We start from the raw sequence: 19218 nt of genomic DNA on the forward strand, positions 1-19218 counted from the left end.
AGGACAGGAACAGCGGGTCAAGACTGAGATGCTCTGGTAGAAGAATGGGAGATAGGTCCAGAACTAAAATAGCAGGGATGAAATACTGAGGAAGAATGGCAGTGTTTGCACAGAACTGGTGTGCTCTTACAGTACTGAGATTCCCTTGAGCAGAAACTGAAAGTTGTGCTAAATTACACAGTTGTTTTGACATGTAGATATGTCTCCTAGCAACAAGGATTTAACATCAAACCCAATGTCTCTTGTTACCCAGTATCTGAACCCAGATATCCACCGTGAGCAACCCAATGCACTGCACACTCCACACTCTGACACGATAAGAATCTAGTAACACACTAAAATAACAGTCCAGTTTATTGTAGATAGGGGTGGTAGAAGCACCTATAAAGGTTGTCCGACACTTCCCATTATAACATGATGTGTTCAGTTGCTTACAACTTTGTCAAATTAACTGTTTGGGCTGAAATTTTACATGCCTCAGGCTGAATTTCTTTGGAAAGTTTCAGCTAAAACAGTTCAGCCATTTCAAAGAATTAGGTTAGGAAAAACTATACTGTTTTGCCATTTAAAAAAATCCTGGTAACATTTTCTTTGAAAAGTTTTAACATCCCCCACTTGGGAGCAAGGACTTGTAATTTGGCAGGGAGTAGCCTATATGCCAGGGATGTGCCTTTTATTGTCCATGTGAAAATCCATTCATATTTGGTCAAGTTATAAGCTTTGAAAATATCTTTAGATATTTAGAGTTTAGCAGCTAAAATGACTCTTCCCCTTACAGCTCCTACATGTGCCTAGACTGCGCATGTGTCATCCCCACATTGTAAATGAGCACGCTCAAGCCTAGGCCTATAGAGGCAAAGCTGGATTCTCCTGTAATTGCAACTCCGTCCTAAGGTGCAGGCAGGCACCAGAACTGACAGAAGGAAGCCTGTCTCTTCTGTACTATTAATAACGCCCCCCTGGCACACAGCCAGCATGGAGGAGAAAACAACCTGATCCAAACACAGAGGGGACAAAAACGGGGATGGGGAGAGGGAAAAATAAATTGGGACACGGAACCTAATGAGACTAGAACTGGAAGGGTTAGGGGGCACTAGGACATACTGGGTAAAGAGACTGCGATTGTGAACCAGTGAGAGAGGGAATGGGGCAGAAGAGTAAGGCAGAGGAGACAGTTATGACAAGGAGCAAGAGGGCTGGGGAGAACTGGGCTTGGCTGAGAAAAAAGACTGGGACAGAGGGATGGGAAACAGACAGAGAGAAACTGGGGGAGGGATGAGATTGGGACTCTCTGTAGAGAGCCTGGCGGGAGAGACCAAGACTAGTTGGGCAAGGAGACCGGAACTAGGATGACATGCCTGAGGAATTAAGCCTGGGAACACAAAGAGAACACGACTGGAATGAGCCAGAGGAAAGGAAGAGACAGGACTAGGATGGAAACAGGCACAGGTTAAAGGGGTTGGAGGAACTCAAGATTCCCAAGGCTCACCATTCCTGCTGCTATCAGCAAATAGCTAGGAAACCCACTGGCAAAGTGGGTGCCTTATTTCCACAGGGTTGGTCCACATAAGAAGATGACAACCTATTATTGCTATCAGTTACTCCATTAGCTCAAGTGGCAGAGATCTGTGAGATAGATCAAAGGGTTCCAAACACTGCTGATGACCTATGTAGATGACAATATGATGCCATATAATGGAATTTGGGTTTTTTAGTTTGTTTTTTTAAAAACCTGGGAAAGTTCACAAAAAGTAATGTTAAAAAACATTATTAAGGTTGCAAAGCTGAGCACTCAAAAGTTAGGAAATGACAAAACTAAGGTTTCCTGTGCAACCTTAATTCAGCCCCCTTCTGCATATCCATTATATATAGTCTTTAATTGCATGATCAACTATTTTTATAATAGGACCCCTGCCTCAAATCAGTGCCATAGGAAGGACCATGCTGTGGGAATGAATTAGCATGGTGTAATGAAGGAGGCTGTTGTCTCTATGACCCCAACCTCATTTGTTGCAGAAGTTGGAAAGTGGTCTGATTTGCAGAAGTACTGAACACTCACAGCTGCAACTCTACTCAGTGGAATGCTATGAACATATGAAATTATATATAATGCTAAGTACTATGAAAAATCAGTTACAGGCATCTCAAATTGGGCACCCAAAATCAGCAGACAATTAATCTCTCTGAACCTCAGCTCCCCATATATATCATGGGAATAATACTACCCCCTCATCTCACAAGGGTGTTGTGAAAATAAAATCATTAATGTGCGTGAAGCACTCAAATGCTATAGTGATGACTGCCCTTGAAAAGTCCATGAGGAAATGAATAATTCTGTAGTCAGAACAAAGTTTGAATAATGCCCAGTAAATAAGCCGCCACACATTGAACAATGATGAGAAAATAAAATATTCAAATACTGCTCATTAACTGAGTACCATCCATCCTGCACACTGAATGAGGCAGTGCTCATATGGGGGAAAAAATGATCATGTAATTAATGACTGTATCATAATGCATCCACAGAAGGGAGCCAAACTAAGATTGTCCAAATTTCCTAACTTTTGAGTGATTGCGTTTACAACCTTAATGGTTTTTTTTTTAATTTAGTTGTTTCTGTAATTATAAAAAGATTCTCTCCATGGATTTGGCAGAATTTTAAAACTAATTTTACTCACTACTCGTAACATTCCCTCACAATTTTACAAGAAACTTCTTTGCTTACCCATAACAAAAATCTTCCAACACTGAACAGGTACTAGTTTCTTAGTATGTGGCTGGTTACTGTCACTGGGACTGAGCATGTTAGTTCTTTACAGCAGTTCTTCACTCATGGGCATTGGGCTGCTGAAAAAATCTGATACAATAATTCACCTTTTGGGTCAAGCAGCCTTGACTTGTCTGTTCAATTAGAATGGATTCCTAAAGAAGTGCTTAGAACTCCACACATTAATATCACATGAATTCATTAGAATGAAATATTATTACAGAAACACCAAAGAACTTAAGAAACTGGGCCATATTTTACAGTGTTTTCCTTTTTCATTACATGTACCTCAATTAGTTCAGAAACACCCAGTGGATTCACAGTCTCTGGGGCTTCTGGTCCACCTGGCTTAGCTGCAACAGCAGCAATAGGACACCCTTGAAACCTAAAAGAGAAAAAGAGCGTCCCACCATAAGACCACAAGTCTGCTGCACATACAAGTAGAACATGGTAATAAAAGCTCATCTGACAATCCATATGAGGAAATTACCTTGGATATTGATTTATCTAGTTCTACAATAATGAATTATTGACATCTTCTGAGAATGTACTATTTGTGCCTCTGAATTTACTACTGAACCTTTAACGCTGTTAATTTTTCTTTGTTGTAGTTTCTGGTCTGACTTCCCTGGGGAATAAATAATAAGATTATAGCTTGCCTCAGAAGGCTATAGTTTAAGCAGGAGTCCAACTGGGCCAGCTTGTAGAGGGCTCAGTAAGCTGGACCCTATTTTCTGGAGGGTTCCCATCTTGTGCTCCAGATTGTAAACTCATTAAAAAAAAAATCCTCTAGCTGTCATAACTGCAAGGACAACCTTCAAAATGTGAATCAGATATAAAACAGTGATGTGATGTCTGACTGAGTCTACAGACACTCTGAAACCATAGTGTTGTAATTTGCCTCTACTCATATCAGGGGATGTGAACTCTGAAGCCTAATGATTATAATGTAAATGTCAACAGTGTTAACAATTTAACTGGTGATCAAAACATATTAGGAAGAAGAGGTGAGTGGTTGTTTAACAGGCACCTTGTTTTGGCATCTCCAGTGAGAAAAACGTAAGAGAATACCACTACGTCATCCAATTCAATCCTGGAGTTTAAGACTTCCTTTTGTAACCAATTTTATTCTTCAGCCCTGTACTATATAGTCTTTTTTTAAGCAGCTGAAAGAATCCGTAATATTATACCTTTTGTGAGATGCAAACTATTGGTTTATCTCATCTAATAACTCATTTTGACAATGAATTTTTTTTTTAAAAACTTCATTTTTTAAAAAAAATGGAAACAAAATGGAAACAAAATGGAAACAAAATGAAAACCTGCCTTTGTAAGGACCAGGACCTTAAATAGGCTAGAGAGTCTTTTTAAAAAGCCAAAACAACCCCCACACAGTCACAATGGCCAGTAAAATAAGATGATAAAAGCAGAAGAGCAGGAAAAAACCTTCAAATACTCTAAGTGTTCAGTTCTCATAAATACTTAATTACTGTACAACAGAGACAGGTCACAAAATCAGAGTGTATGGGATTCCTTTTGCTCTCCTCCTCTCCCAACTTAAACTTTTAGATTTTCATCTCAAAAGGCAAGAACTAGGGGGGGAATGACAGCTCACTGATAAAGAGAGAATGATCACTGTGCTCCCTCTGCAGAAGTTATCAAACACTAATCCAGTATACAAGGTATTTTCTCTGTTTATGTGCCACAAGCCTGAGGCTCCCAGGGACAAAGGATGATAAAAATGTGCACTGAGAACTCCAGCCATTAACCATAAAGCTTTTGGAAATTCAATTATATTTATCCAAACACTTTTGGCCAATGAACAAATTAATGCTGAACCAGGTGTCTCATTCCTTCCAGACAAACCGCATGTAACATAAGCTAGAGGCGTCGCATGCTGCTTTTAGAAATACATTCAAACATAAGGGGACCCTATCAGAACTACTTTACTCCACCACAAATAACTTATTGCAAGTGGTGTTTTAGTCTCCACCAAACAAAGAGAAAGGCTAGTGTGGACAAGGAATCCAGGCAAAAAAACAACACTGATTTTGATTTTCTGGTGTGAAATATTTTTGCTTTGATTGATTTTAGGTGTCAATCTGCAGAACTGTCAACTGTAAATGAGGCCAAATTCTGAAAGCACCAAACCTGCAGAAGGATGATAGAGCTATTCTTACCATCCCTATTCTCTTTCTCCATTGCACTGAAGTCACATGGCAGGAGCTGTAATATGTTGTTGTCAGGGTCTATAGCGCTGTCCCCTCTACAGTTGCAACCATACTAGCAACCACACTTTATATTTGGTTGTTGATACACGGCTTCACCCATAGCATGGACAGAACCAATATTTTAGTAACTGAGGTTTCCCCCAGGAACTACAGATGAGTATGTGAGGTAAAAGGCAGGCTGCCAAATGGTCTCAGCGGTATCCCATAAATAGGAGTCATTTGGAAATGCAAAACCAGCTTAAATTGCCTGTGTTTGATAGCACAGAGTTGATGATAGGAAAGAGGCTGTCAGGAAATAAAGTACCGGTATGTCTGCTGCACAGTGGGGCTGGCACTTTAGGACAAGCCCAGGTCACGAACAACAGATCTGATGTCCGAACGTTGAATCTTTTTGTGCATGGGTGGGGAAGACAACAGACATCTGATATATGAGCATCCCCGGGATCTGTAGTTCAAATGATTTCAACTAAAACATTATGAAAGACCACCTGTCTCCATGGGGAACCAGAGCCGTTGAGATCAGCTGAGAGGACCTTTTCTTAAATAGCAAGGGGGTGGAGAGAGAGCATTTGCAGGTAAGAGGTTTCACTCTAGAACTCAGTTCCCCCTTAGTTTGATAAAATCAGCCAACTTTCAGAGTATGCTCTGCAAGGCCTATTTGTGTTCCCCAGCTCTTAAGAAAGGATTGGGTTAAGAGGGTATATGTGCATTCAGTACAGGAAAGTACTGTGAGAAGACACTCTAGTTTCCTTCCAATATATTTATAATTTTAGCTTTCTGAATATAGGTTTGACCACAACCAAACTCCACAGACAATTAGGTGTTGACCCTCATACTAGAAAAGTAATTTTTCCTCTTTATTTGCAGTATGTTCCCAAACTTTAACCTATGACCAGAGTGCCATGCAGGAGTAATGATCTCCATTCAAGCAAAATAAAATGAATCTTTATTTTGTCATTTTGCTAGCATTTGATTAGTTGCAAAGATAAACTATTATAAATCATTACTTTCTCAAAATTTAACTTATTTGTACCAAATAGAACTGTTTCTCAGATAAGAAATATGTAAAAATTGAAATATTATTTTCATTTCTGTTTCAAGATAAGAGATGTGCAGTGGGTCAACCTTTCTAGCACATAAATAAATTTGTAGAAAAACTATGAGATAAAATTAAACCTTTATGTTTAAGTTGTTCATTTTTGCAGTCTGATGGCCACTTTAGCTGTGAATAACAAATCTGAATTCTTATGCAACAGCCATGCAAGTGTGATCATTTTATCTGATCAATGAATTTTATTAACAAAAAGGCACAGCTAAGAAAACCTCATATATATTTGGTGTGATCAGAGATGGGGATTAGAAAAGTTTAAGCAGTCTCAGACCAAGTTACAGGTACCTGCACCCATAAAAAGTAATAAAAATGGAGAGTTTCTCAATCTACATGAAGGGGAAAACAAGTTGCTTTATATTCGTTTGCTCTCTATGAAGGAGAGTCACAAGTTGCAGAATTTTGTCTCTGTACTATGTACACAAGAGGAAACGTCACTCTAGTGACATCTATGCTGTACTGATCAAAAGGAAACAGACTAAAAAACAGAAGTTGATCAAATGTAAGATTTTCAGATTGCTCAGATGAGCGGGGACACTATCCTACCATCAAAAATAAGTTAAATATAAGGTGACTTACACAAGCAAGATCTGCTGGCTCCTCTAGCACTGGTAAAATCCTCACCTTCAAATGCTCAATCTAACTTCTGCTCTTACGCCTGCCATTGGGAACAAATGTGATTTAGCAGCTAGCTATGTATGAGTCAGAATTCTTTCCACAGCATGACCTTGGACAAAACACTTCACCCATCTGTGCTTCAATTTCCTTATCTATAAAAAGGAGATAGTACCTTGCAGCCTTGCCCGTAGGGGAGTTGAGAGGCTACACTGGTATTCGAGGATCTCAAAACACTCAACACATATTACTTAATTCAAAAGTATTATTTTTATTGTATCAAATTGATAATCTCAATCTCAAACACATATTCTTCCATATTCTCATTTAAGCCATCCATCACACTGTTCTTTTCCCATTAAGACCAATCACACTTCTCACCTTCAATTCAGGAAAGACCCTAACGTCTCCTCCCTCTCTCTGCAGCTGACAAGATTCCCTGGAGTGCAGAAGGTGTTACAACCCCATAAGCCAAAGGGCAAATCTTTTTTTTAAAACCAGGAGATTTTACCTCTGTTGTTTTATCTGAGCTGAATTCAAAGAGAGCCTTTAAATTGATTAACTACCTTAATTCTGATTTGTTTCTTACAGCATTACACTGAAGACAACTCTACAATTAAAATTTAGGGCAAGGTAGTTTATGGTGCTCAGGGGTGTGAAAAATCCACACACCTGAGCAACATAGTTATGCCGACTTGACTCCATTGTAGATGCAGCTAGGTCAACAGATGAATGCGTCCATCAATGTAGCTACCATCACTCAAAGGCATCGTTGCCAACTTTCACGCGGTAAATAGGCACCCCCACTTTCACAATAAACCAAAAATCAAGCTAAACCCATTTCAAAACAAGGTCAAAACAAGCCAATCCCTAAGAACTCCAACATTCTGTGACTAGATCCCCCCAGCGTGCAGTCTTGGACTGTGGGTGGGCCCACTGTGCACCCCCGGCTCTCTCCCCACCTTGCCCCTGCTTGCCGGGAGCCGATAAAAAAAAAAAAGATGCAACAAGCTACAACAAGCAACAAGCTACAAAGCAAAAACTAGCCCACAAGCAACTCGCAAGTCAATTAAGCCAAAAACAAGCCCAATTTCTGTGCTTTTTTCTGGGTTTGGCATGTCTGCTCAAAGGTTGTGTTCCTACAGCAACAGAAAAATCCCTTTTGTCATTGTAGTCTAAGGGTATGTCTACACTGCCCACATTACAGCGCAGCCGCAGCAGCGCTGTGATGTGGGCAGTGTAGTCATGCTTTATCGCCAAGGGAGAGCTCTCCCAGTGATAAAAAAAATAACCACCTGAAAAGGGGGGTAGCTTTATCACCGGAGGCACGGCTCCCAGAGATAAAGCACTGTCTATACAGGCACTTTTCAGCGCTAAAACTTTTGCTGCTCAGGGAGGTGTTTTTTTCACACCCTTAAACACCTAAAGTTTTAGCGCTGAAAGTGGCAGTGTAGACACTATGGGGTTAGGCCAGCATAGCTACCGCACATTAGCTATGCTGCTATAGTCCCCTTATTGTTGACATGGCCTTAGGAACGAAGCAGCCACCATGAGATCTTTAATGACCACAGTGAGCAGCTGGAGCACTCAGCAGGGGAAGTGCAGCAAATTAACCCAAAAGAATAACACAGAACTCACAAAGTTCTTGTCTACACTGAAAAACTGAGGTGTCAACTAACACATGTTAAATGGCACATTTTAAAACATCTCTTAGCACCTAGTGTAGATAGAAAGAGTTGTATTTGATCATAGCTAGCTGACATATTTTTTAATGCTAGGCACTTGAGCAACCACCCTCTGGAGTTGTCTCAAACTGGGCACCAAAAATCACAGCAACCAAAAGTCACTTTTAAAAATCTTGCTCAGGGGTCAGATGCAAAATTTAAGATAGGGTTTTAATTTCTTGGGTTGGGGGAGGGTGTGGGGGGACACACACCGCTATCATTTTCTATGCATCCATACATGAGATCTCTTTATGCCTGTGTCTGATCTAACCAAGGTGTATGTGAAAGCATCTTTGAGAAGTATGTGGATGAACAATAAGTTTTCTTACATTAGAAGAATATCTTTGGTAACTTACTTTGTATTTTCCAGAGTCTTCTGCATTTTCTTCGTCATCTTCTCAATGGCAGCTTGTCTCTTCCCCTCTGGAAGAAGGTCTATTTTGTTCAGAACTACTACCATCTTCTGGCAGGCAATCTGCCCAATCACCAAGCACTCTGCTGACTGAGTCTGCATCCCTTTTGTCACATCTATGACGAGCATCATCAAATCAATAATCTGGGCACCTGGAAGAGAAGTCAATGTCAGTATCATACCAGTATGAAAGAGTTAGAGACCCTCTTTCTAAAGAGTGTTTCTGTAAACATTGTCCATAATGTATCGATACATACACTCACACAAATAAAACACGAAGCCAAGGTGAAAACAGAAAGCCTGTTTTTGTTCAATGCCATTTGAAAACTCGAGGAATTGCAAGATACAGTATAATTACACAAAAAATAGCTACACAAAGAAATCCAAGGTTGTTAGACTAAAAAGTTTACCTTTTGCACCATAGTGACAGTCTCACATTAAGGACTTGGGCAATATATTTATTATAGAACTGATCTTTGCTGTAGCACAAACATACATCTCAACTAATTCAGTAACACACTGTAAACCGAGATTAATATGCTACAATGAGATCATATATACACTGTTTACATTGGGTCACACTCCATAGTGAGGGCAACAGGGTTAGACATTTCATGCTGCGGCAAAGGTAAACACATTTTACTGCCGGAGTATTAATACTGAGTCTTCATTAGATCTTTCCATAATTACTAACATGATTATTTCTCAGTATCCTCTTTTGATTGTAATCTATGTTTCATTATTTGTTTGAAGACAAAACCAAACAGCTGAAACTCTCTTTGCAGAGCTATATTAACATTTTTAAGAGTGCTGTTGCATAAAGAAGAAAATGAAGTCACAATGGTCTAGACTCCATAAGAATCACAGTAAAAACAAAGTAGTAAAATTAAATTTAAACATCACAGAACAAAACCACTAAGGAAAGAAATGTTTCACGCTCCTAAGTGTGCACAAACAAATGGAAAATTCAGAAATACTTGACAGTACTCACTTAAAAGTACAGAAAAAAATATCTGCCACCTTCCCCTCATGACATCTTTAAAGGTTTAAAATAAAAATACTGGCTTGGGACATTTAAACAGTGATATCAAGGGAGCTGCATGTGTGCTCAGCACCTTTGAAAATCAAACCACTTTTATATAGGTATTTAAGTATGGATTTAGAAGCCTAACTTTAGATACCCAGGTTTGAAAATTTTGGTGTTAGTTTATAAAATGAGTAAAAGAGGTTCAATGCAAGTGTGAAGGGAGAACACCAGCAAATAAACCAGTGCAAATATTCTATCAGTGATGGCCAAAAACTATTACAACTGTGACAAAGATAAACTGGGATCCTTCAAATAGGTTAATTTTCCCTTTTCAAGATCTCGTTTGGAGCTTTATGGAGCAACATTCTGGGAAGCATCAGCCAAAAGAGGGGTGTGCAGGATTCACTGAAAAAACATAAAAGAATGAAAAGGTGATGAAGAAATAACCCCTGCTGGAACAGTAATCCTCTTCGTTCCCTCTTCCACAAGCTGACAATAATAGTTTTGTGTTTGAATGTTAAGAAGCAAAAAAGCAGAGGAGGGGAAGCTGAATGAGTGACATGATTTGACAAAGATTATGGTTACATAATTTTTGGTGCTCTATGATAACACTGGATAATAGTTTTTGACTGGTGTGCAGGAATATCTGAATTAACAGGATACTTCAGAACAAGAGGGAGATTTAGGAAACATTCTGCTCTTTCATTAGTGAGAGCTGAGCTTCGTCCTCTTCTGCTGGTGTCCAAAACTTGGCATAGAAGGAAGTGCTTTTCCAAGAATATTAACATTCAAACTGCCAAATGGTCATTTTAATCCATTCTAAATACATTAAAACAAGTTTTTTAAGTCACGTGATTTATATGCTTTTCTGACGTTGAGGGAATTGATTAAAACACCACAGTATATTGTCATTCTGCCTTGAATTAAAGCATGTACAGTACGTGCACTTCAGATCTCTCCAACAGCTGAACAAATACAGGCAGATTTCCCACATCCCCACTCCTTCACTGAGAGGAATGTAATTCACTTTGAGTCTAAATTTATCTAGAGTTCTCATGGCCTCATTTTTCCTCCAATTTTTATTAATGATATTTAGAACTTGTGATAATATTACTAAGTGAAGATTCCCATTATTGACTAAACTGGTTTTCAGATAGGGTTCTGAAGGCTGGACAGCTCTGGACCGTACTATGCACACATTCAGGACCCTTCTATCTCTTTCCTGCTAGGATATCGATACACATAACTGATCAGCAAACAGACAAAGATGTGCATCAGTGCCACTCACATACTCAGAGGCTGTTTCAGAGGAGCATGTTGTAAATGAAGCACTAGAAACCCATGTTCAATGGACCTTAATATAGCAAAGCTCAATCTAAAAAGGTAAAGGTCTAAAGCTGAACTAGTAGAGAATTGCAGTGATCTACAAAACGTCTTTCAAGAATAACAAAATGCTAAAAGAAACTAAGGTGACAAATCTAGCATCATTATTTACAGTACCCAGGATTCCAGTTTCTAGTGCTTCTAATATTTTCCTGAAACTTTTATTAAGAATAAGAAATTGACATAATTGTTCCTTTTCTCTCTCCTCCCCCCACTCCCACTTTTTTGCTTAATCTTCACCATAGGCCATCACATGGAAACAGACAGCCTTGTTTATAATTCCCATGAACTCAGGATAGGAAATCATTCTGAGAGTGGATTTCATGGGTGAGTGAGTGGGTGGGAATTGCAGCAGCAAAAATTAACAGTTATAAATGACTACTTTCAACCTATCAAAGCTTTTCATCTTGTAATACTGCATGAAGACTCCTTTTAAGCTACAGCAGGATCATTATCATAGCAGTGTAGTTAGCACAGCATTTTCTCATGCAGTATCTCTATCATTTTAAAATGGCATGAGGCAAGCTTAGCATATGTGTTATCCCTCCAAATGCATTTTCTGTTTTTGTTATTGGAGAAATTGTTTTACTCCTTTAAGCAGTTTTTAATTACAGTATAAAATAGCATTAAACCGCATTTTTGAGGGGGCGCGGAGGCACTAAACTCCATACCAAAATGGCTTAAATGTAATAAGAAAAATTATGCAGATAGATAGTTCTGAATGTGAACAAGTCTCAGTACTTTAAGTGAGGTAAAAATATTTTAAATTAGTTAATATTTGAATAATAAAACACACTAGTTCTAAGCACACATAGCAGGGGGGAGGTTGGTTTGTTTTTACAACTGTAATGAAAGGATGTTTTGTACTAAGCTTTATTGCACACATACTCTTCTTACATTGCTGATACCTGTTCAAATGAATGTGAATGAACCATTAGCCATAACTTCTTGGCTGAATTTAACATTATTAGCGATCATTATATTTAAGACATATAACCATTAAAGTAATGGTGGATGCACCGTATGCTTTAGCTCACCCTCTTCTAACTAATTACTATGACAAGGTAAATATGGGTCTCTAGAGACACTCTCAGCCAAATTTTGATCTCAGTTAGTCCAGATTTAAACCATGGTAACTGAGATCAGAATCTTGCCTTTGAGAACGGTGGCTAATCTGACACCATATGTTCTACAATATCTAAGCCCACTGACAAAAGATAAAGATTGCACTGCAGCCTTCATGTGCAGTGTCTATACAATTGCTAATTTATGTTGCAGCCTTAATAGCATTTTATTGCAGTTTCTTTCAAAAACTTTATTATAAGCAAACATTACATATGCCACTAACTGTGATATTTATGCATCTATTAGCATCTCCAGACAATTTTTTTAACATATGAAGCCCTTAAAATGTAAGGCTCACTAGGGTTTCTGCTGAGGTTTATTTAAGAAACCAACAGCAGCACCATAGTCAAAATATGAAATTATTAAATAAAAATAATTGCATCAACTATAAACCAACAACTTTCATGGGAAGGAGTAAGAAAAATAAATATGTAAACGTTGGCCAGATGACAGCTGAAGAGTGTAAACACCAAGGTACAAGAAGAACTGTTTAGGTTGACTATTGGGAAAAATCTAAATGATTAAATTTATTAGGTCCCTGTTACACAAGCTTTGCATCACAGAAGGTCAAACGGCAACTAACCAGGAGTCCAAAGGCCACACCTGTATAGAATATTTTTATATAAGATTTTAATCAGAGATAAATGCACACTTTTTTTTCCTGTTTGTTTAGAGAATGCTGTAAGTATAAACAGCACTTTAACTTCTTGATATCTAGCTTTATCCTGGAGATGGCCACAATAAAGCTCTTTAGGACAGGAACTGTCTTTTCATTGCATACATGAGCAGCACCTAGCACAATACAGCCCTGATTGGGATGCCTAGATACTACAACAATACAAATAACAAACAATAATAATAATGAAATGATTGACAAGAGCAGTCCAGATAAGGAGAGCAGATGCAGAATGTCTACCAGGAACAACTTAAAGGAAAAGAGAAGACAAACACAGAGAGAGAGGAGAGATGAGGGATAAGTGAAAAACCCAAGGAGACAGCTCTTATAGGGCATCCAAGAAATGACACATTGATCCAAGACTGCCTGATAAAAACATAATTATACACACACAGTAAAGGTAAAGGTAATAAAAGGTAATAATTGGAGATATACCAATCTCCTAGAACTGGAAGGGACCTTGAAAGGTCATCTAGTCCAGCCCCCTGCCTTCACTAGCAGGACCAATTTTTGCCCCAGATCCCTAAGTGGCCTCCTCAAGGATTGAACTCACAACCCTGGGTTTAGCAGGCTAATGCTCAAACCACTGAGCTATCCCTCCCCACTAACTAACTAACTAACAAACAAAGATTTGTTAGTCTCATTATACTGTAAGCTCTCTGGAGCAGGGACCTTACCTTCTCTATGTTCTATACAGTGCTTAGCATGCTGACTGGGCTCAATTAATAAAATAAAGAAATAATATTATATAATAATAGTAATAATGTATAACAGAAGGTATCCTGTGAACAAAGGACAGATCACACATTTTGGTAGAGTATCTAGACAGAATGGCAAGAATCAACATAGAATATCATAGAATATCAGGGTTGGAAGGGACCTCAGGAGATCATCTAGTCCACCCCCCTGCTCAAAGCAGGACAAATCCCCAGAAACATCTTCATTGCAATCATGGAACAAAGGGGAAGATGAAGACCGCTCCAACATACTTATGTAGACTGCAGACTCCTCAAGGCATTGACCATGTCTTCATATGTCTTTGTACAGTCCTTAACACAATGTGGTTTCTAAAGCTGATGGGCCCATTGGGCACTATCATATTATAACTAATGAAATAATAATAATAGCAACAGCAGTAGTTTTCCAGTTCCCCCTCCCCCCTTTGGATGACTTCAAAAGGGACAGATCTTCTCACTGACCTACCTCTCTTCTCTATTCCCTAGTCCTCCTCCTCTTAATTCTCAAATTTGGTTTCATTCTGTAGAAGGGCTACTTAGACCACTTGCAATCCATGGATCATAGCTGTAGAGCTACTGGAGTAGAGTAATCAGGAAAAGTCCGCTAAGATGCACAAGAAGTGAATATAATAGCCAGACTTCTCCTCATGAAAATCAGAAGCTCACTTGGAGCAAAAATGGCAAAGCTACTAACTGCATATACTGGAAAGAGGCAATTTCAGTATTGTTTTAAAAATATCTTACAGGTAATAAAGGAGATGTGAGAAACTAACAGCCTCATGTTTACAGGTTAAATAGTCTTCAAAACACCAAGCAACCAACTCACCACAATGTTGAATTTCAGTCAACAAAAAGAACTGAAACATTTATATGTTATTTTCTACTATATCTCAGGACTTCAGGAATAGGGAAACCACAAGTAAGGATAAACCTACATAAATGTACTACTGTGTATATAATCTCACTTGAAGAAAGCTTTTAATTCAGGTATTGAAAACATTATCACTGCCATAGCAGTAAGGACATCAAAAACAATTACAGGAATAAACAAGGTGATGATCTCTGGCCCAAAACGAGGGTGGATAAAAAGAAATGATTTAAAAAAAAATTTTAAATAAATCAGATTTTTTATTTAAATCGGATTTTTTTGATAAAATGCTTTTTGAGGAAAGACCCTATCTAAAAGATAGTTTTAATTAAGATACATTATAGCTCAAAGATATCTCATCACGGAATAGGGATTATAAATTCTAATTCTGTAGTATGAGACAATATATTCATGTAATGTTTAAGAAAAGTTTTGTAAATGAGTTCCAATAGTTCATGGATTAGAGACCCAATTTTATGAGGTTCCAGGGGCTTCTGTATAGATTATTTAGGTTAATCTTTCTATCTACCCAATTGGACTCAGTGCTCAGTCTAGAAGATACCATCAGAAATGCTCTGTTTTGCAGTTCTCAAACTGTGGATTTCTCTCTCCAGGGATAACATGCTTGTTAACAGCAAAAATGTTTTTAAATAAATAATATATAGAGGTGAGAAATAACAGAGCCCAGCCCTATTGTCCCTCTGCAAATTTGTGTACACAGAGTCAACCCCTTACCTCTCTCTAAAAGTGCAAAGTTTCAATGAATAGAAGATTGCTGGGGGCAGAACAGATCTGGACGAGGAGAAGAAGTCTGGAGATAAATGTGAAAATGGAGGGACAGGCAGCAGAAACAAAAGTGAAACTGTTTGAGCAACATATTCCAGAAGTCTTGAGGTCTTTCTGAGTGTAGCCTTCACTGATTTGAGATTTACCATACCATTCTCGCACTAGAAGGAAGACTTATAATGGCAGCAGGCCGTAAAGGAAACCCAGTTTGGAAATATTTTAATGTAGCTCCTCTACCTGTGGGTAAGACAGGCATGCGTGCAAAATGCAAATGGTGAAACAAAGAAATGCAAGGCCTGGTTGCCCCAATGAAACAACATCATGAGAAGTGTTCCCTCTCAGGAGGAAGCTGCGTTGAAGATGATGAAAGGAACATGTCTGAACATGCAGGATCTTCAGGTTGGTAAACTTTTATTTCATACTTCTTTCTTAAGGACTGCTTGTCTTCCTTCTGGACTATTCTTGAATTCTCATGTTTGAGCAAAAATATAGTTGTTACTCTATGGTACTATCATTTTAGATGCGGTTGTGATTTTAAAAAAGCTGAAATAGGCAGATCTTCCTTTTATAATTTCACCTTTAAAGTAGTACTGAATGTCAGTGAATGCAATGAGTAATACTAAATTAGCAGTATGGTAATAATTAAATAACTGCATGGACTTATTTTGTTTAGGAGATTCCATCCTCAACATACAGGATTCTGAAGACTATTCACCTTCAAAATCACCACCATTTTCTACAGCTTCAGAGTTATCTGCCAATGACGGGGGGAATAGCTCAGTGGTTTGAGCATTAGCCTGCTAAACCCAGGGCTGTGAGTTCAACCTTGAGGGGGTCATTTAGGGATATGGGGCAAAAATTGGTTGGATGATTTAACTGGGGATTGGTCCTGCTTTGAGCAGGGGGTTGGACTGGATGATCTCCTGAGGTCCCTTCCAACCCTAATATTCTATAGTGTTTCAGACACATCATGTATGTCACATAGCCACAGTGTATCACCTGTAGCAAAAAAGAAAAAAAAATCTCCATCATCCAGGAACAACCTTAGGTTTGTGATATGGACCAGATTACAAATAGAGGTAATTGATGAAAAAATTGCCCAGTTTGTTTATGCAACAAACTCTCCTTTCCATATGATTGAGAACCCACACTTCATTAACATTGTTCAGTCATTAAGCCCAGGATACTGTCCACCCAACAGAGCAGATGTCACAAGCAAACTGCTAGATAAAGTGTATGAAAGAGAAACTGAGCAGTGTGTAAAAGGTCTAGAGGGTAAAATTGTTAACCTGAGTCTTGATGGGTGGAGCAATGTTCACAATGATCCAGTTGTATGTGCTTGTGTGACAACAGAAGGAGGGAATGTGTTTCTTATAGAAACAATTGATACATCAGGAAATGCACACACAGCAGAATACTTACAAATAGCAGCAGTAAAAGCTATAACAAACTGGGGGGGGGAATCAAATGTCTAGTACGCAGCTTGGTCACAGACAATGCTTCAAATATAGCCAAAATGAGAAGAAATTATTTAGAATTGAGTCTCAAGCTAATAACATATGGTTGCAGTGCTCATTTGATGCACCTCCTAGCCAAAGACTTCAGTGTTCCAGAAATAAAGGCTAATGTTGTTGAAATTGCAAAATAGTTCCGTAACAACCACTTTGCAGCAGCTGCTGTGAAAAAAGTGGAAGGAACCAAGCTAACTCTCCCACAAGACGTGTGACAGAACTCACTAGTGGAACGTTTTGAGCGCTATATCAATAACTGGCCTAATCTGATAACAGTTTGTGAACAAAATCGTTTAAAAACAGATGGCATTGTCACAGCCAAAGTTCTCAACATTGGGCTTGAGAGAAATGTTGAAAACATGCTGAGTACCCTGAAGTCTATTTCTGTAGCCTTGAACAAAATGTAGGGAAATCGCTGTTTTATTGCTGATGCTGTTGAAATTTGGAAGAAACTGAGTGAGATCTTAAAAAAAAGAAATATGCAAGACAGTTAAATTACAAGCATTCAAAAAATGAATGGGACAAGCACTATCTCCAGCTCATTTTCTTGCAAATATTCTCAATTCTCTCTACCAGGGTCAAACCTTAACTACTGAAGAACAGGAGTTGGCTATGACATGGACATACAGCAATCATCCCTCCATAATGCCAACTATAATACATTTCAGAGCTAAGGGTAAACCATTCAAGAAAAATATGTTTGCTGATGGTGTTTTAAAGAAAGACACACAAGTGAACTGGTGGAAGTCACTTAAGCACTTGGATTCAGAGACTGTTGAAGTGATAATCTCACTTTTAACAGCAGAAGCTTCTTCTGCCCATGTAGAAAGATTATTTTCTTCCTTTGGACTTATTCATTCCAAACTGAGAAATCGTTTGGGACCTGAAAAAGCAGGAAAGCTTCTTTTTCTTTTCCAGATTATGAACAAACAGGAAAATGAAGGTGAAGACAACTGAGTTAGCTGCAGAAGCCAATATTTTAAGTTTCTCATGCTAACCTGGCTGACATAGTCAATTTAATTTTTGTGGTTTTTTTTTTAAATATTTCGTTTAACTATTTTAGTTAAAAACAATTTTAACAAAAACAAACCTGATTTTAAAAAACGTGAATGTTTAACTAAATTAAAAAATTCATATACTTGTTTTGATAAAACATTATATGTTTGCTGTTGAAGAAAAAAATCAAGAATACATAACGTTGTTTTAGTTAAATAAAACCATTTAAATGTCTGGTGATGTTCTCCTCCTAATACAGCATGGCAAGAAAACCCTCCAAATATTAATGATTAACCTGTTGAACTGGAGATAGTTCACCTCCCAATTACTTCATAAATATCTGCTTCAATTACCTTTGGTAAATGAAATAACCAATCATTCATTTTCTCATAGAGCTGTAAAACTCATCTGAAAAGTTTTCAAAATAAATCACTTTAAAAATGTATAGTGTGTACCTTCTAAAAATGAAACCTACATCTATCTCTGAGTTGTGAAGAACATGTATTAAGGTTATAACAACTAACAAGAACGCATTTTTATGTAGAAATCCATGATTAAATCAAGTCTGCCTGACTAGTGATTTAAACCATGATTTAAATCACTTTGATTTAAATCAAATCCACCCTGCCCAAAACCTGTATGATTTGTTGAGAGAACATCTTCCACAGGCTCTGTGGGGAAAAGGAATAAAGAGTAGCTGAACTGCTTTAGCTTTTCAGAGGATATTGTCCTACACAAAGAAGTGATCTAAAAGAGATCAGAGAGTTTTTCAAAACCACATATGCAGGCAGGGCCAGCTTTAGGAAGTGCAGGGCCCGATTCGAATACCCGGCAGCGGTCTGGATCTTCAGCGGCAGGTCCTTCACTCGCTCCAGGTCTTCCGCGGCGCTGAAGGACACGCCACCGAAGACCCGAAGCGACTGAAGGACCCGCCACCGAAGTGCTGCCGACGATGCGGACCGCCACCAGGTGAGTAAAAATTAAAAAGTTAGGCACTCTTCTTTAGGGCGCAGGCCCCTCTTAGGCATGGGGCCCAATTCAGGGGAATCAGGGGAAATCGGCTTAAAGCCGACCCTGTATGTAGGCAAATGGGACTTGAAATGAATCTGAATGAAGCAGATACATGCAGAAGACCGAGATGCATATATGGAAGCAGCAGTGACTATTACATCTATACTGAGGGTATCCATTATAAAATTACGCCGAGGAAATCAAGAGATCCCCTCCAGAACAAGTATGCAGCCTTCCATTT

The 19218-nt window shown here is 38.5% G+C and overlaps 1 protein-coding gene across 4 annotated transcripts in view; it reads right to left on the bottom strand.

Annotated features, from left to right (window-relative positions):
* Positions 1 to 19218, bottom strand: part of EEFSEC (eukaryotic elongation factor, selenocysteine-tRNA specific) — a 189932-nt gene that overhangs the window by 105768 nt on the left and 64946 nt on the right. For all 4 annotated transcript variants that reach the window (XR_005601327.1, XR_005601328.1, XM_039547804.1 and 1 more), the window contains exons 4-5: positions 8802 to 9009; positions 3056 to 3152 (exon numbers count right to left, since the gene is read on the bottom strand). Coding sequence is in view for 2 of the 4 variants with exons in the window: in XM_039547804.1 (XP_039403738.1) it covers positions 3056 to 3152; positions 8802 to 9009 (305 nt within the window). In the remaining 2 variants the exon portion in view is untranslated. The remainder of the gene's footprint in view (positions 1 to 3055; positions 3153 to 8801; positions 9010 to 19218) is intronic.

This window comes from Mauremys reevesii, linkage group 7, assembly GCF_016161935.1.
Source record: "Mauremys reevesii isolate NIE-2019 linkage group 7, ASM1616193v1, whole genome shotgun sequence".
Taxonomy (NCBI): domain Eukaryota; kingdom Metazoa; phylum Chordata; order Testudines; family Geoemydidae; genus Mauremys; species Mauremys reevesii.